We start from the raw sequence: 18,392 nt of genomic DNA, 5'->3' as shown, positions 1-18,392 counted from the left end.
GACTTTTGGACAATTTCTCTGTAACTTCAGAGCATCTGCTGACCAAGAAACACAGTAAAGGTTATATGTCACTCCACATAAAATCAACCAAACCTGAAAAAGGTCAGATTCTCTTCATCTAGAGTAACTTTATTAATGATCAAAGTTTTACCTTCATACTATGAATATTTACAGAGTTCCAGGCCCTTGAAGAATATAGAGATGGTTTCAGATTTATCACTTTTGTTCATTTCTGTTTCCATCATAGGTGAGGCTCAGAACTTCATCAGTACAGCAGACAGACACATATTAGGATGAAAAACACATCTGAGGTCTGAACAAGCTTCAAGCAATTGTGGACTTCTTTCATAGTGCTGGACATTAAACTACAGTAACATTTATTTTCATACTTAGTTGTGGTCTGCCTGTGGAGAGTTTCCCCAGCCAATATGAATTTCCCTCTTGAACAAAGGGCTGGTGGTCATTTTATACCCTCCGGTAAAGGATGGAGTTACAACCTATGGTCTTTGTTAGAAAACTTGGTAAAAACAGGCTACAGGATACTCCCCTTCGACCAGACCCCTGAATTCTATAGGGCCCATCCATCACTTTGCACAATCCCCAGGCACAAAAGCCTGTTCAGCATAAACATTCCCAAAACCAAACCAGAAAAACATATCTCATGTCAGAGACTACCTGTTTACGTAGGGAAAGATGAAAGATATGTTTCCCACAAATTGCTGGTCAGATACTAAAACAGACAAAACAGATTCCATTCTACTAACTTATTAAATAATACATGTCTCAGATCAGATACTACACCTGCTCCAATAACTTTAATCACAAAGTGGATCATCAACTACTTCAGGGTTCTTCAGGGGCCTGGAGGCTCCTGGAAGCTCCTGGAAGCTCCTGGAGGCTCCTGGAGGTTTTGAGGTGTGTGTATCTGGACTGTAGCGAGGGCTTGGTCCTGGAGGAAGGAGGTTCCTTGCGAGGTGACAGAGAGAAAGGAGTCGTCGCTGTCGGACTCATCAGACTCGTCAGACCCGGGTCGGTCCTGGTACCTCATGTCTGCTTCACTGACAGCAGCCACAGCAGGAAAACACACCTTCAACTCTTCAACATGTGTTTCTCAGAGATCAATACATCAGTGCCATTGATTACTGATCTGATCAGTCCTACCTGAGCTCAGAGACTCCGTCTGTTCTGCTGACTGCTCTGTTTGTTTGGCGTGTTGCCGTGGACACCGTCCTCCTACTGTGTGTTGAGTTCAGAGCAGCAGAACATGACTGTTCATCATCATCAGAGTCTCTGAGGGAACCAGCAGAAGGTTGACTCGCTTTGTGTGTCTATGTTTGTGTCTGATGCTTCTGTTCTGGCTGGGCATTTTGTGTATTTTGCATTATTTTGCAGTTGTTATATTTGTTTGTGTTGTTTTGCATTTCTTTGCCAGCGTTCTGTATCTTGCTGTGGTCATTTAGGTCCTTTAGTAGTTGTTTTGTGCCTCTCTGGTTGTTTGTTGTCACTAAATGTCTTGCACTTGTGTTGTTTTTTTGTGCATCTTTTAGTCACTTTGGGTCACTTTGTTGTATTTGTTTTCTAGTCATTTTTGTGCATCTTTCAGTCCACTTTGTGTTTCTTTGTAGTAGTTTTGTCGATTTGTAATAATTTTGTTTCTTTTTTAGCCGTTTTGTGATGTTATGTGAATCTTTGCTGTTGTTTTGTGCATCTTGAAGTCCTCCTTTTGTGTTTATTTGTTGTCATTTTGTGATAGTTTTGTGTCTTCTATAGTGGCTTTGTGTCTCTGTATGTGAATATCTAAATATATATATAGTTCCAGGGGCGGTATATAATTCCAGACTCAGCTGACCGAGTATTTTCATGTGAGGTCGGTTTCCTCAGGTGAAGTTTAAACAGCAGTTTAACTTAAAAGTTCCATTCATAATGAATGTAACGTTTGCTAAAGGTGATGATTCAGCAGTAAGAGCGTCCATTCGTCTAAAAAGTGAATTGTTTGCTCATAGCTCGTTTTGATTCTAGTAAACACAAGAGCTTCATACAATGTATTAAAAACTGTCACGTTTGAATCCACAACGATCAACGAATCACCATTTCGGGACCGTAAAGTTACAACTGATAGTGACAGCGCGAAGACACTGATTAGTTTTATTTTATAGCTCCAATTACTCTCACACAGGGCTGCCAACTGTCACGCATTCTGTGTGAGACTCACGCATTTGACACAGATCTCACTCTCACGCCACACATGCCCATTCTCCTGCTAAATTTTCCTCTGTGAATTTTAACCTCAAGAATTGACAGAATAGATAGAGTTCAGCACAGAGCAGCCTGCCTGCAGCTAGTCAGCCTGTAAATTCCTCTTGTCCCATTTCCTTTCTTTATCAGTATCATTAAAAGCAAAAAAGCTCAAAAATAAATCTTGAATTAAATTATTGTAACATCACAGCACCTATTGTTTTATGAGTTCACTCACTCTAGCCTGTAGTTAAAACCTGGCAGCCCTGCTCTCATACATGCCAACAATGAGGCTACACAAACCACATTTACTGTCAAATTGAGAAAATAATAAATACAGTGGCATTTAGTCTAAATGTAACTGTTTACGTACATGATGTAAAGTCTTTCTGATTTTATATTGCTATAGTATTACTTCTGTTCCTGCAGTGTAATGTAATACATGGACTTTAACAAGACCTGTTCACATTTTGAAGCTTGCAGGCCACCGTAGCTGAGGGAACGAAATGAAAAGAAAATTCAAAAGTGAAGATATCGCCAGATATTTTGACAAGAAAATAATGACGGAAGAGGACGAGAATGAAAAAAATGAGCTAAAAGAGTGTGCTGGAGAGTCCAGAAGGGTCAGAGCAGGAGAAGGCCAGAGGAACAGATGAAGAAAGTGAAGATGTGGGGGAAGAAGATGAGATTTCAGAGACAGAAGCAGGGAGTGATATGGAGACTGATGGAGGAAGGGAGGGAGACAGATCCATCAGTAATTACAGCTGGAGCGCATCAACTTCCAATTAGTGTGTTAAAATATTGCATTATTTAACCAAAAATAGTTTCAAAGTATTTTTGTGGATCTGTTGTTGAATCCGTTTACATACATGGGGCTGACCACATACTGTCCTCCCATGACCTCTTGCCACCCCATGTAAAATTTTCTAGATCTGCTTCTGTGATGTGTTCTGTTTAGATCGTGTTCCTAACCATCATCAAGTGTTTCGACACTCACCGCTCCTCCTCGTCCTCCTGGAAGGTCACAGGTCGGGTGCAGACGACACACGTGTTGCCCAAACTGAGGAAACATGGCTGACAGTACAGACCTGCAAACAACACAGTACAGACTGATGACAGCTGCAGCAGAACCGGACCAAAACCACAAAACAGTGCTGGTCAAACTTTGTAGCAACAGGGTAGTTTCTGTCTCTTTTTTGGTAGTTTTGTGTCTCACTGGCTGTTTTATGTCCCCTTCTGGTAGCTTTGTGTCATTTTGTGTGTCTGTCTGGTCCGAGGTTCATGCGTTTAATGTAAAGTGTAGTTAAATAAAAGAGACACACTCCAGACTGCAACAGCAATCATTTAATAAGTCTTTGACAAAACACTGGCCATAAATATCGCGCAAAGTCTAAATGCTTCATATGAAAATGAAGCTTAATCCTCTAAACTCCTCTTTTTGTTCCAGTGTTGGTAACATCTGTGGACACGTGGTAAAATGTTGGACATGTTGATTAACAGTTTTTACATTTCTGCAAAATAAATGATTAAAAATTCTCTGATTAGGTTCATTCTACCTCTGGACAGAAGACATTTTTTTTTTTTTAGCATTTATTTAACCAGGTGAGCACCATTGAGATCAGAGATCTCCTTTACAAAGGAGACCTGGCCAAGAGGGCAGCAGCATAGTCACAATAAAAACAGTAAACAATAGATTGTTAAAAGGCAAGACAAATAGGAAGGAACAATACCCAGAATGATTCTGTAAATATACACATACCAATGACTGAGACATCAGGGACTTAAAGATGTCCAGTTAACTTTAGAATAGAACTCACATCTGATAATGAATCTCAGCGCCCCATGGTACACACTATCCAGCATGCTAAGACAACTAGCAGAAGCCTTCATATACAACACATCTCCATAGTCAGTAACAGGCAAAAAAGTTGTTTCCACCAACTTCTGTTTCACACAAAAGGAAAAGCAAGACTTGTTTCTGTAATAAAATCCTAATAAGAGTTTCAGTTTTTTTTTACCATGTACTGAATGTCGTAAAGAACAGACATTTTGTTTTGTCTGCATTTAAAACAAGTTGCAGATGACAAAGTTGTTCCTGTCCTATCAAACGCAAGTTGTAAATACTGAAAGGCCTCAGCAGGAGTGGGTGCTGCACAATGACAGTGTCATCAGCGTAGAAATGAAAAGTTGAGTTTGGAATATTCTGTCAGAGATTATTTATGTAAATAGTGAATAATAATGGACCCAGCACAGAACCTTGAGGGACGCCCTTTTTCACTTGCAATACCTGAGAGGACGAGCCCTCTATCTGAACAGCCTGGGCTCTGCTTGAAAGATAATTTGCAAACCACCCAACTGCTTGGTGAGAAAGACCTACAGCTGAGAGACATTTGATTAAAGTAACATGATCAACAGTGTCAAATGCCTTTGAAAGTCAATAAAGAGGGACAAACAACACTGCTTCTTGTCAAGAGCTTCAGCTATATCATTTATGACCTTCATGGCAGCAGTAACAGTACTGTGTCTAACTACATGTCTGAGTTCTCCCCCCTTCTTCAAGGTTGTTCTGTTTCCATAGAGGTCCAGAATTTTAAAACACCCAGAAACTGTTCAGAGTTCAGAGGGTTAAGGCAGACTTGTTTCAGAGAGTGTTTACCTGAACACTGTGGGACGTCACAGGTGATCGTGTTGTCGTCATCCGGCTTCACCTGCTCGCCACAGGACAGACAGGTGAGGGGTGGTGACAGCAGGTGAGACAGGCGAGCTCCTCCAGGTAACCTGATGCACACAAACCTGGTTCATGAGAACAATCAGACTGTCTCCTCTCTGTGGAAACACTGTCTGCAGTTCAGCTGAAAACTCCCACAGCTCAGTCAGCCTCAGAGAACCAGTTGAAGAGCTCAGAATCGTTTGGTTTTTACAGAATCTGGTTTGAGTGGACAGTTTATGTTAGGTGAAAAATAATAAATAAACCCTCTGACTAACATGAACAGCTGGAGGTCAGTGAACCAGCTGTGAACCAGGGAACGTTCCGTCAACACTCCTACAAGTTTAAATAACGTTTTAAAGTTTTAATCTAACCTTCATAGAACATTTTAAGAGCAAATAATGTTCTTACAAGTTTAACACTAAGACACAACATTTTAGCAGCGACATTCAGAGGATGTTTGGAGAACGCTGTCAGCAACACAGATGATGTTCTATGATAACAACGGAAGAACATTCTCAAACAAATGTTCAAAAACTTTTCCCAGACGTTAGAAAACATTCCCACAATGTTTTGTGATGACGAAGGAAATGTGTTCTTTGTGCAACATTCAGAAAACTTTTTCCTAACGTTAGAGCAAAACCATCTAACAACATTGCAGAATGTCTGCAGTTATTCTGCGTTCAAGAAGAACATTCTGGGTGTTGCAAGAGGACTTCACACTAGAAACCTTACTAGAACTTAGCAGAACTTTCTCACAGCATTATTAGAACCAGTGGATTCTAACACGTATCATACATCGCTTGGTGTTTGCCTGCTACTCTAAGCTCCACGTTCCATGCCTGAAGGACTGTAAAAACGTAAAAGTTCTCCTGCTGCAGGTCTACATGACTGTACCGAATGAGCAGAGACTGAATGAGATTCCTTCCTCCTCCTTGGTCGGCTCTGATCCTCGACCTCCTCAGAACTCTGCTCACTGACATCCTCAGAGCCTCGCCCACCGACCTCCTCTGGTCCAGGATGTGCTGGTGGAGGAACTGGATCCTCTCCTGGAGAACAAGAACAACACACATTCATGTGAAGTTTTCATTTTCTCATCTGTGCAGCAGAGTTTCAGTGTTTGTTTCTGCAGCAGGACTAAACCCGTTCCCAGCCTTGTTCCTCACAGTCAGTCAGTGTTTCAGTCACAGATGCTTCTTTCATCCATGACTATAATCCTGTGATTGACAGATGAATGAGCATTTCATTCTTCTAACTTTCTTTCTGAACATCATTTTACACTAAATCTGTGAATTCTCAGCCGTTGCTTTTAACTGCTCTGTTGTCAGACGACGAGAGAAAATCAGTATTTAAATGAAGCTACTGCTGGTTAACACATTGTCTGGATGAGTTTCACTGTTTCATCCTCACTCTGCTGTCTGACCACAGAAACATCTGGAAATGAGAACAGCTTTATTGTAGTTCAGATGTATTAAAAACAGTTTAATGAGCACAGAGAACAGGAGAGAAGCTAACAGGTGGAAACATGAAAACACAAAAACCCACCCAGTCCTGTTTTACTGGGTTAAATTAAAGCTTCCACAGTGTTTAGTCTAATGCTAATGTTAGTCACATTAGCTGCTTCTGATGGGGACGATCAGAAATCTGGGTGTACAGCAGTGCATGGAGACTCTCATGTTCACTCTTACAGCAGAACATTTGCTCGTGGTTCAAACATTGATGTATGTGTGTTACCAGTTCTCTCTCTGGATGAAATGAAGCACAGATGATTCTTCTGCAGCGCTGCATAAATCCTCCGGTCAGAGAGATGAGCAGAGCCAGACCCAGCAGGAACCCTGCAGAACCAGTCACAGCAGCAGAACCAACAGAGACATCAGAACATCTGCAGCAGTGTTAGTTGCTTGTTAACTTAGTGTTCTGAGTCAGTTTAAACCTTTTTGAACAGGGTTTAGCTGTGACAGTCTTGTCCTTTTTGAAAGATCAAGTTCAAAATTTAGACCAAAAGTTGAAGTGTGCAGTGTGTTAAAAAGTGTCCACTAACTGCAGACCGGGTGAACAGGTAATGTGTGATGTCATACCGAGGATGAAGCTTGCCGTGGTGTCGGGCTCTGACGGCTGCAGCAGACACTTCCTGCTGACCACTGTGATGTTTCCTCCCTGCAGGACGTTGAAAGAAGCCAGCAGGTCTCTGAAGATGTCTGAGGCGTAACCTGATCCGTTCACCTGGACTTCCACTGACACCGGGGCTGATGGACACACGGTCGCCATGGTGACAGCTGATCACATGTTGATTAGGCGATGCTAACATGCAACACATGATGTCTCACCTCTGGCCACGATGTCCCCCTTCACCTGGTGGTTCACCTGGTCCAGGATCCAGAACACCAGGAAGTCCAGCCCCACCAGCAGGCAGCCAATCAGCAGGTGTCTGAGGACAGAGGACACGCCCACCAGCACCGTGCGGCGCTCTCTGGCTGTCAGCTGGAGCGAAACTGCAGGTGTACACCAGCCAATCAGGCACAAGCTTTGTGTTTGTGGAGAATACTGTTGAAATCACCACACATACACACACACACAGGTGTACTAACAGGGTGTGATGTAGATCTTGGCTTCTCTGCATGTGATTGGCAAGACTGAGGCTCCGCCCCTCAAGGTCACATGTTGGTTGAACTCTTCAAACTGAGCGGTGATGTATTTGTTATCGAAGCTGATGTCACTGAGATATCTGCGTCTGTAGCGCACCGCCCTGCTTGACAACCCCATGCACACAAACACAAAACACACACAAAACAACACACACACACACACAAATTTTGTGCCGCTCTTTACACCAAAGATTGTGGTTGAAATAACCAAAACGCTAGAATCTTTAGTTAACAGCAGCAGTGTGACAACATGCCTTCTGTTAGCATGTTAATTAGCATGTTAATTAGTATGTTAGGTACTGGATGCTAACATGATGATAATGCATTTAACGACACTAACATGCTCAGGTGTATATTGTGACATTGTAGAGCTCAACAAAAACAGCCACCTAATGTTGCTAATGGAAACATTAGGTCATTTTGTTGCAGAACGCATGGAGCATTTCAACATGTTAAATTAGGACATTAGAATGACAGCATGGAACATAAAAAGTATTTTAGTGAGTGACGTTGACTGGAGCTGAGTCTGACCTGAGGAAGGACCAGGCAAGCAGCACCAGGCTCAGGTAGGTCAGCGGCTCGCTCAGCTTCTCAAACACCTGCAGATCTGCTGAAAGCTCCTTCAAGATGTCCTGAGACACCTGCTGCAGCGAGCGGCTGCTGTTTGCATCCACGTCCAAGTTCACCGACGCTGTGAGGTTGAACTCAAACTCCCGCTTCAGTTTCTGAAACGCTGCAATGATCGCTGGAAGAAGAGTTGGAGTCAGTGCAGGCAGAAGAGTGACTGCTGCTGACTTATAGAGAAGAACTCACGATCTGCGAGACGTTCCTTCAGGTGTTCTGCAATGTAGGAGGGGATGATGCAGAACAGCTCACCGACTGGAAGACAGTAAAGATGAATAATGAAGATGAATATGAGCTCATTCTGAGAGGAGTTATTAGGGACACTTTTTTTTAGAGTAAATGTCTTCCTAAACTCTATTTTATTGACTCTCTATTTTCTTGTATTTACTCAGATTTATTGCTCAATCATATACAGTGCATCCGGAAACTCTTCACACTGCTTTGCTTTTTCCACACTTTGTTTCAGCCTTATTTCAAAATGGACTAAATTAATTTTTTGCTTAAAATTTGAAACACAATGCCCCATAATGACAAAATGAATTTTTTTTAGACAATTTTGTAATTTTAAAAAAATAAAACACTGAAATATAACATCTACATAAGTATTCACAAACTTTCCTCAATACTTGGTTGAAGCACCTTTGGCAACGTTCACAGCCTCCTGGCTTCTTGGGTATGATGAGTTCAAAGAACGTTTGAAGAACACTAATTTCCAATGATGTTCAGGTAAAGTTAATATAATGTTCTAAAGTCAGCAGTGAGAGGATGCTGTCAGGAACACAGAGGAACGTTCTCAAACCAACATTCAAAAGATGTTTTTCATATATTATCGAGGCCTCAGGTGATTTTTAGAGACATTCCTGTAATGTGTCATTTTAACAAAAATGGAACGTTATGAGGACGTTTTGGGGATGATGTTGAGGAAGAAAAGAAGGATATTCTCAATGCCACATTCACAATGCATTAAGTGAGTTCTCATATGACAGAATGTTCTTTAGAAGACATTCCTGCTTTTAACAAAAATGGAACAGTCTTTCTTCAGTGTTCTCAGGATATTGTTGATAGAACTCATTATAGAATCTACACAAAGTTCCCACAGTGTTCCATGATAACCAAGGAATGTAAGAGCAAAACAGTCTAACCAACATTTTTAGGACATCTTTGGTGATCCTGCCTACAAGAAGAACATTCAGAGAACATGAAGACAACTTCCTGCTGAAAATATGAGTGGAACTTTGGAAAACGTTTTTCGAGCAAAATAATTGTAGCTGTGGACTGTAAACAGTCGACCACCGTTGTTTGAAATAGTCATTTAAAAATGATAATTATAATAAATCTAACTAATGATGATCAGATGGTGAGGAACGTGGACACACCGCGGGCGACGCTGCACAGTGGCAGGAAGGCGTCCACGATGCCACACAGGAAGTCGAAGTCGCCCAGCAGGTCGGAGCAGTCGCTGCGAGCCTCGGCGAATAGCGACCGACATTTCCTGTACGGGGAGCTCAGCTGGGCGTTGCAGACGTCTCCGATGTCAACCACGAAGTGCAGGACGTTCCTCAGAGTGCGAGCTGCAGAGTCAGAGATGTCAGTTCTCAAATCTCAGAGTTTATCTGAGCCAGTCTGATAAAGTACAACTTAACATCACAAGATTTACAATCTGTTCGGCACCAAGCGGCCCAAAAAAACAATTACAGTAAGCCAGTGGTTTGTGTGTCCTGTCTGAGGACGTCTCGTCCTGAATGAAGCTGACTCACCAACATGACGGACACCGTCTGTGAGGGCGAAGATCAGGTTCTGGACTCGTCCTGCGACAGCATAAGCGTTCCTGCTGATTTCTTTTATTTCATTCAACGCAGCTGCAACACAACAACAACACAAACTTCACACATCGTCCACCTGCAGGTTTAGTCTGTTTACCAGGAAGATTTATGTGTCTGGAATTTCAAAAAGTAGATTTTTACTCCTGGATCAAAATATAATATTCACAAACTAACTTATCAAAGGTGCAAAAATATCAATAATCTGGATAATGTTGCACAAATGCATTAAAAAATGTCCTAAAACACAAAAACATTTTTTTTAAAAATCAGGGTAATAATGCAGAAAAAATGTGGATTTTAATGTGCAAAAATCTAGATAATAATTGTTGTGATGGCGGAGGTGGGCGGATCCTACAGAAGAGGGGCGTGGCTGCTCGCTGCATCAGCTCCTGCGTTTGATTGGCTGCTAGTTCGGCTCCACACAGCAGACTGGAGGCGGCTCGTTCAGTGTTCTCCAGCGTGTTGGCCAACGGACCGGACAGCAGAACCGACACATACAGCAGGAGAACCAGGTTCCTGCCACGAGCTGAACACCACAGAGGACTGTGATTGGCTCATCAGAGACCTCAAGTGTTCTGCAGAGTTCTATAGTGTAGTCAGCAGGAAGTCTGCTGTCAGTCCCTATACAGTCTGTGTTGTGTCAAACATGCGGCCCGTGGGCCAGAACTGGCCCGCTAGAGGGTCCAATCCAACCCGCAGGATGACTTTGTAAAGTGCAAAAAATACTGTGAAGACATTAACTGCAATTTGTAAAACTGTAAATTTCAAGTAATTCCTAGATCATGACAAGTTGTTTTGATCATCAAGTAAAATACTAGATTGCTCATTGTTCTTTTGTCATTTTGTGCCTAATTTTTGTAATATTTTGTCTTGTTCTTGTTGTCTTTTTTCGTCTGACTATCATTTTTGTCGCTTTGTAACTTTTTTGTCTTATTTTTTGTCACTTTTTAGTTTTGTTTGGTGTCATTTGTCTCATTTTTTTGTCATTTTATTTCTGACTTTTCTCATTTCGTGTCTCATTTTTGTAATATTATGTCTTGTTTTTGTTGTTTTTTTTTCTTTTTTTAAGTAAAATACTATATTGTTCAGTTCCAGGTACCTGTGACTGAATGTTTTCTGCCTTTAGATACTCTGTCATATGGAAGCTGTAATGTGTAAATGATAAACTTAGGCATAATATTGTTGAAATTGAACTTGCTTTTCTTAAGAAATTTCAGGTTGTTCATGATGCTTTGTAGAAAGATAGGTCCTTAAATGTGAATGTTTTCAGAACGTACTTTGTTGCACTAAAATGAAGGAAAAATTTGGACTTGTCATTATTTATCGGTTATTATGTTTTGATTTTACTGGTCCGACCCACTTGAGATCAAATGGGGTAAAATGTAGCCCCTGAACTAGAATGAGTTTGACACCCCTGTTCTAGAGGGTTAAATCAGAACGAGGTTCTGTGTGAACGGACATCAGCGACTCACCTGAGCACAGTGTGGGCAGCATCACCGACACGTCGGCCCGGACTCCGGCCGACAGTCCCATACCGAACGCTGCCAGGCCGCCCACCACCAGCGTGGTTTGGACACAGAACCACAGCGACTGTTTCTGCAGGAGGAGACCCAGGAGTCCGTACACAGACGCCAGCAGCAGCCCCAACACGAACGCCAACAGGCTCCGCCCCGCTTCGATCAGGTGACCTCTGAACTTCCTGCTGCGAGAGCGTACTGCTGACCTGAGGATGAACCAGTTTATTAATATGGTCTATGATGATGGTTGGTCTAAAGTGTCAGAAAATGGTCAAAATGTGGATCAGAGTTTATTCCAAAATCTTGTTTAGTCCTAAGATCTTCAGTTTACCGTCACAGAGGAAAGAAACCAGAAAACATTCATTGAAGAAGCTGCAGAAAATATACACTTTTTCAAAAATGACTCAAACTGATTATCAAAATAATTGGTGATTAATTTAACAGCTGACAGAATCAAGACATTCAATCGTTGTAGTTGTCGTATGGATCTCCTACATCGAGGTGGTGTTGCAGTGTCGCCCCCTGTAGGCTGTGATGTTCATTACACAACATGAAAAGCGCTGAATGGGACAAATGAGACGAACTGAACAGAACAAAGACTTCACAAATGTTTCAATGATGAAAATCATTCAGCTGATTGCTCTAGTTGTAGATATAAACCTGCATAATTAAACAATTGAAACTTAAACACAGATTATAAGAAGGAATACATTATTATTAACCGTAAACAGACTGAGTTACACTGCAGGTTGCTCCTTTTATAGACTATATTCATGTACATTTTATTTATTAAAAAAGTTGAATTATCTAATAGTAGCTTCTGTTTGTAACAGATATTAAATCATTTAGCTAACTGTAGAACCAAAACACTGAAATATATAACATTAAATTACTTAATCGTACTTTATATAAAATAATAAAGATAGATTTAGAGTAAACATGTAAAATATAACCTGGTCAGAAATACAAATTTAAAAAGACAAAAATTCATGTAAGTTTAAACTCCTGAACAGAGAGCATGTTAGCATGAGGCTAACAGTTAGCCAACCAACAGGTGCAGCTAGTGTTTGTTGAGTTACCTGTTCAGGACTCCTGTGACAGCCTCCGTGACTCCGCCCCTCTCCACCTGGACTATGATGTCACTTCTCTCCAGGTGTCTCTTCTTCGCTTCACTCTTCATGTCTGATTTCTGAAAACTTTCACACCTGCTCAGCTGTTTTTATGTCACCTGGAGACCAGAGAAACATCAGTTGAAGCTTCCAGAAGCTCCAACTGTAACCTGCCTTCTATTTAGCATTTAGAACTTAAACATGTATTAGTTTATCTACTTTTAAAGCTTAATGATTTTAAGCTTTTTAAATAGTTTTATTTTTTAAAAGTTTGATCATCTAATTTATTCTTTCAGCATATTATTATTTTTGTTGTATGCTTCTATACACATTCAAAATAAATTTACATTTTACTGATAATTTTTTTATTTCATGTTTGTTATCTTTGTTTAGTTTTATTATTCTGTTACTCTTATTTTTCTTTTGATCATGATGATGTCAAAAAATATACTGTAGTTTCACATTTTAAAAATTTTGTTATTATATTTAAATATTTGAGGTTGTATTTTACAGTGGTGGAAAAACGTTTTTGCACACCCCATGCATTTGTGAAATATTGCATAAGAATCACTCTTAGGTCTTCAAGTGCAATTTCATTTAATACAGTCAGCCAAAATACTAAGCAAATCCTAAAAAAGCCATTAAAAACTTAAAATTGATTGAAGGTTGTGCTTTTTATTAAAACAACCAATATTACAGTCTTTTGCCTGATGGATGCAAGGCAACGATAGCAGATCTTATTCTCTTTAATGAACTCCTTTCTGTCATCAAATAGCATAGCTCTGAAACCTCTGCATCTCCTCAGGGGTTGTGGCTTGTGATGAACAGGACATTGCCTGCTTTTATCTTCAGTCACGTTTTTCCCTGTTGTGGCTGCATCCGCAGACACGTCTGTCTTATGCACCGTAACTGACGGCCTGCTATTGTAATTAGCAGGGGGCTTTTCTTTCCTGGAAATGACAGAGCAGACATGAGTTGTGGCGAAGCTTGGGTCATTTCTTGCTCTACAATATTATGATTCGAATTTTTAGAATGTTATGTTTCATGTTTTATGTTTACAGTGAAATATGACAGTTTTCTATGTTGAGGATCAGAGTTAATTAATTCTGACACTTTCACTCATACGATAAAAAAAGATAAACACAGTTCTTCCTGCTGACAATCTGCAAAACTGAAATCCTCGCAGTTCACCAGTCAGACACATGGTGGCGCTGTGGTTGCAGCAAGCTGCTCTGAGAAAGTGGAGCAGCAGTAATTTCCATGAATTCATAAAGCAGATAGTCGCCATGGCAGCAGCAGCATCAGAGGACGGAGTCCAGGTCCGTATGGAGGGTGATTAATGCCACACCATCGTCTGATGTTCTGATGATGTTCTCTCTGTAGTTTCACACTTTCTGGTCATCTTCACAAGAGAGCTGATGTTCTGTGTTCACCTGAAGACATCTGTGCCTGCTGGTTCTACAGTTCTACTATTTCATTTAGCAGACGGTTTTGTCCAAAGTGACGTACATCTGAGAGGAGATACAACACAAGCAAGGATCTAGTCAGGAGAAAACAACCTGGATAAGAGCCATGAATCTGGTGGAACATTAAACATCCAGACTGGATCCGTGCTGCAGAAATCTGTGACTTAAATAGTTTAAATGAACGTTTCAGAGCCACACCTTCATGCAGCAGGACCAACAACTGTCAGGTGCTTCTCATCACAGATGTGTATATAGATAAATAAAGTTATGGTAAATTAAAGTTTTTACTGGTCAGACATAATCTGGAGGTGTCTTTACTGTAAATACCATTAGTCGAATGTAACTAAGTACATTTACTAAAGTACAGTATTTGGGTACTGTTACTTCATTAGAGTATTCTCATGTTCTGCTACTTTCTATTTCTGCACTCTGTTTATCTGATAATGTTTTTTAAGATCCAGATTTGACAAAAAAAAAAATCTAAGAATCTTATAATGGTACAAAGTACCACGCAGCATTAAAAAAAATAAATCATTACAATGTCAAGAAAAAAAATCTATGAACTATTTCTAAAATGTGAAAAAAATATGCTGAAAACAATGTGAACAACTGTCAGAAAATATCCAAAAACTGTCAGGAAATGTAACTAAAATGGGTTAGTATATTAAAATAAAAAAATAGGAGTAAAATGTACCACAAATATTAAAATAAATGTGTAAACTGGATGTAAAGGAGTAAAACATCTCCAACCTGCTGAAACACCGAAGTTAATAATCTGATCATTAATCAGTTCAACAAACAGGTTTGTTTTTGTTTTGTTTTATTGCTTGTGTTGTTTGTGTTTTGTTTTGTTGTGTTGTGTTACTTTGCTGTATCTTCACACTTCTTCCAGGTCTGGTCTCCTCCTCCCTCCATGTGTCACTGATGGGCCTCCATACCTCCAGCTCTCTTTTAAACGGCACCACGAAGCTCAGCCAGCAGAACCACCGGAGCTGCTGGAGCTGATCTTCCTCCTGGACTCTGAACATGCGAAGCTGCAGTGAGTGACACATGATGTGATGAGATTTTGTTCTGTCAGGTTGGCTAAAACTCAGAAATTGTAAAGTCAGGTCAGATGCTAAATGCAGAAATCTGTTGTGAGTTGAAATAATAAGTCTGTATTTGTGCAGAATATTTACAGTTTAATGCAGCCCAGAGATGCAATGATATTAAGACGAAACAGAGAGGAGATCAGCAATGTCAAGACAAAATTAGATTTTATTAAAATAAGAAGTAGACTCATGAATTTAATTTCATAAAGTATTTAAAAGTCAACATGTTGATAAAGATAACAATAATTAAACATAGCTAAAACTATTCTTTTTAAAAGATAAAAACAAAAATGTTAAAATAATAAAATCTAGATCTAAGAATGAAACAAAATGCTAAAATAGTGTAATTTTAAAAATAAATTATTTAAAAATAGAAACTAGATGTCTGGATTCTGTGTTTCTCTGACTTTACCTCTCTTTATATATTTAAATATTTATGTGGATTATTGCCATTTTGCTGACAAGAAATTAGAGTTTTTAAAGTAAAATAAAAACATTGGATTGAGGTTTAAACAGGCAACAACACAATCACGCATTTATTGTACAAGTTAGCCATGAATTTTAACTATTTTGTTGTGTCTTTTTTACAATTTAACTAAAAATAAAGTTTCTGTACAAACCAGATGCTGCTGGTGATTTATGACCACCATTAACATTCAAACACAAAGTTTCCAGGAGAAATTTATTGGTCAAATAAAAACTGTATTTTTGCATTTTTCATAATTTGTTACTTAAGTGTGCAATACATGGAATAATTTCAATAAAGTGACAGATTTAATAGTGTGTTTAGAAAATATAACTTAAGAAAAATGTTTTTTGGAATTTATTATAGTTTTTTTCTGCCTTTATAAAAAAATACATTATAAACTCATATTACACTTGATATGATGTAAAATGATACATTTATTAGTGTAATTATGATGAAAATATTTAATAATGTTGATTTTTACTGTTTTGAAGTTACATCCAATAATTTTAAAGGCACAAAATGTTTAATATTAAAACCAGTAAAATATAAATGACCCTGATGTGAAGTTATATTTAAAACCTCATATTACACTTTAAACCAGAAAATCACTCCGAGAGTGCAGTACTCCACCAAGGCTGCTCAGTTGCTGTATCATTTCCAACAGATGAAATCTTTAAAAAAAAAAATCCATGGATCCAGACTATAAGCTTCATCACTGCCAAAATCTAATCAATTGGTCCTTGTGTCATTTCTGACCTTCCCTGAAAATTTCATCCAAATCTGTTAATCTGTTTTTGAGTGATGTTGCTAACAGACAGACAGACTTTGGCAGAGCTATGATCCAAAATTAACTGTTTATTTTTGCACATTGAAACAGTATTGTTGTTATTGTTTTGTTTTTTACAAAATTTTTTACATATGTTAAAAGTCGCACTTTCGCCTTGCAGCTAGAAGATCTCTGGTTCGCGTCCCGGCTTTCCCAGGATCTTTCTGCATGGAGTTTGCATGTTCTCTCTGTGCATGCGTGGGTTTTCTCCGGGTACTCCGGCTTCCTCCCACAGTCCAAAAATATGCTGAGGTTAATTGATTATTCTAAATTGCCCGTAGGTGTGAATGTGAGAGTGATTGTTTGTCTTTGTATGTAGCCCTGCGACAGACTGGCGACCTGTCCAGGGTGTCCCCTGCCTTCACCTGAGTCAGCTGGGATAGACTCCAGCCCCCCACGACCCTAGTGAGGATTAAGCAGTGTATAGATAATGGATGGATGGATGGATGGATGTTAAAAGTCAATTAATGAAGCTGCTTTTCTGCAGTATCAATCCTGATTATTTCTATTATAAATAATTTAACCGTATATATGGCTATTTTTTACATGCAGATTTCCTTCATTCAGCATTTAAAAGCCCAAAATTAAGGCTCAAAACTGTATTTTAATTATGTAAAATTACCTTATTTCTACCGTAGTTTTAGTTGTTTTGTTGTTTTTTTTGTAATTAACATCACTACATAATATAAAATGAAATGACAGTACAGTTAGTGACCAGATTACACAACAAAAACTCCACAGAAACTTGTTTTAGTTTGTTTAAATTAAAATTACCAGGAAAGATAAGTTGGTTTGTAATTTACAGTCTGTTGGAAGCTGCATAAATACACTGTCCTTTAACCTTAAATATCGTACAAATAACCCCATTCTTCATTAACATGCGTCTGGCCTCCAGCTGTGACCTTTAATGTGAAACACAAACTGGATGTTTCTGCACTTTAATTCCTCACAAAGATGATGAAATGAATGTGATTAAAATATATACATTTTAATATATTTAAATATTTTAATAAGTGTGAGAATCATGTTGGCGTTTCTGCTGTTTTTCAAACCATCTGAACATTAAAGAGTGAAATGGTCCTTCTGTTGGAGCTGACCTGGGTTTCAGGAGCTTCATCTCTGGATGTAATATCAAGACTCCAGTTAGTTTCATTTCATGTAAAACGATGCGAGTTTCTGTTGTTAGACGTCCGTCAGTCTCTTGAAGTCAAACAAAAACTTTCAGCTGCACTGAAGAGGAAATTATATTAAACACGTTGAAGATCAAATGTTTTCCAGAAGCTTCTCCTCAAGTTTTCAGATCATTAGATAATTACTTTGCCAAAGAAAACGGTGGAGTCATGTGACGATTGCCCTCTGTCTGTCTGTCTGTCTGTCTGTCTGTCTGTCTGTCTGTCTGTCTGTCTGTCTGTCTGTCTGTCTGTCTGTCTGTCTGTCTGTCTGTCTGTCTGTCTGTCTGTCTGTCTTTCTGTCTGTCTGTCTGTCTGTCTGTCTGTCTGTCTGCAAAATTATTCAAAAACGGATTAACATTTATATGAAATTTTCAGGGAAGGTCAGAAATGAGACAAGGATCACCACATTAGATTTTGGTAGTGATGCGGCTTATAGTCTGGATCACGGCATCACTGTAACTATGACAACAAATGAACACTACATCAGCTGCTTGCTGATGATCACATGACTGAAATTTTTTAAAGATTTCATCCACTGGAAATCATACAATGACTGAGCAGCCTTGGTGCAGTACTGTGTTCTCTGAGTGATTTTCTTGTTCCGTTTGTTTTCACAGCGGCTGCACACAGACTGAACAAGACAAGTCTGAAATATGAAATATTCTGAATGAAGTCTGTACAGTAGATGTCTGGGCAGGGGACAGGAGT

At 39.4% G+C, this 18,392-nt stretch overlaps 2 protein-coding genes across 3 annotated transcripts in view; one reads left to right on the top strand and one right to left on the bottom strand.

The window, feature by feature from the left end:
* Window positions 1-108: 108 nt before the first annotated feature.
* Window positions 109-15,132, bottom strand: dcst2 (DC-STAMP domain containing 2). Its single transcript, XM_055013869.1, has 17 exons — window positions 14,992-15,132; window positions 12,631-14,171; window positions 11,507-11,757; window positions 10,390-10,560; window positions 9,969-10,070; window positions 9,588-9,782; window positions 8,401-8,466; window positions 8,119-8,332; window positions 7,531-7,688; window positions 7,270-7,434; window positions 7,021-7,188; window positions 6,677-6,777; window positions 5,840-5,991; window positions 4,892-5,013; window positions 3,233-3,323; window positions 1,162-1,290; window positions 109-1,058 (listed from the first exon to the last, which is right to left on the bottom strand). Exons 2-17 carry the CDS (start codon window positions 12,729-12,731, stop codon window positions 854-856), a joined length of 2,391 nt encoding a protein of 796 aa, XP_054869844.1. The 5' UTR covers window positions 12,732-14,171; window positions 14,992-15,132; the 3' UTR covers window positions 109-853.
* kcnv1 (potassium voltage-gated channel modifier subfamily V member 1) overlaps window positions 15,131-18,392 on the top strand; it is a 16,400-nt gene continuing 13,138 nt past the window's right edge. For both annotated transcript variants that reach the window (XR_008602827.1, XM_055013871.1), the window contains exons 1-2: window positions 15,131-15,165; window positions 16,634-16,764. Coding sequence is in view for 1 of the 2 variants with exons in the window: in XM_055013871.1 (XP_054869846.1) it covers window positions 16,757-16,764 (8 nt within the window). In the remaining variant the exon portion in view is untranslated. The remainder of the gene's footprint in view (window positions 15,166-16,633; window positions 16,765-18,392) is intronic.

This window comes from Amphiprion ocellaris, chromosome 9 (assembly GCF_022539595.1).
Source record: "Amphiprion ocellaris isolate individual 3 ecotype Okinawa chromosome 9, ASM2253959v1, whole genome shotgun sequence".
Lineage (NCBI taxonomy): Eukaryota > Metazoa > Chordata > Actinopteri > Pomacentridae > Amphiprion > Amphiprion ocellaris.
This window is presented reverse-complemented; position numbering and strand designations above follow the sequence as displayed.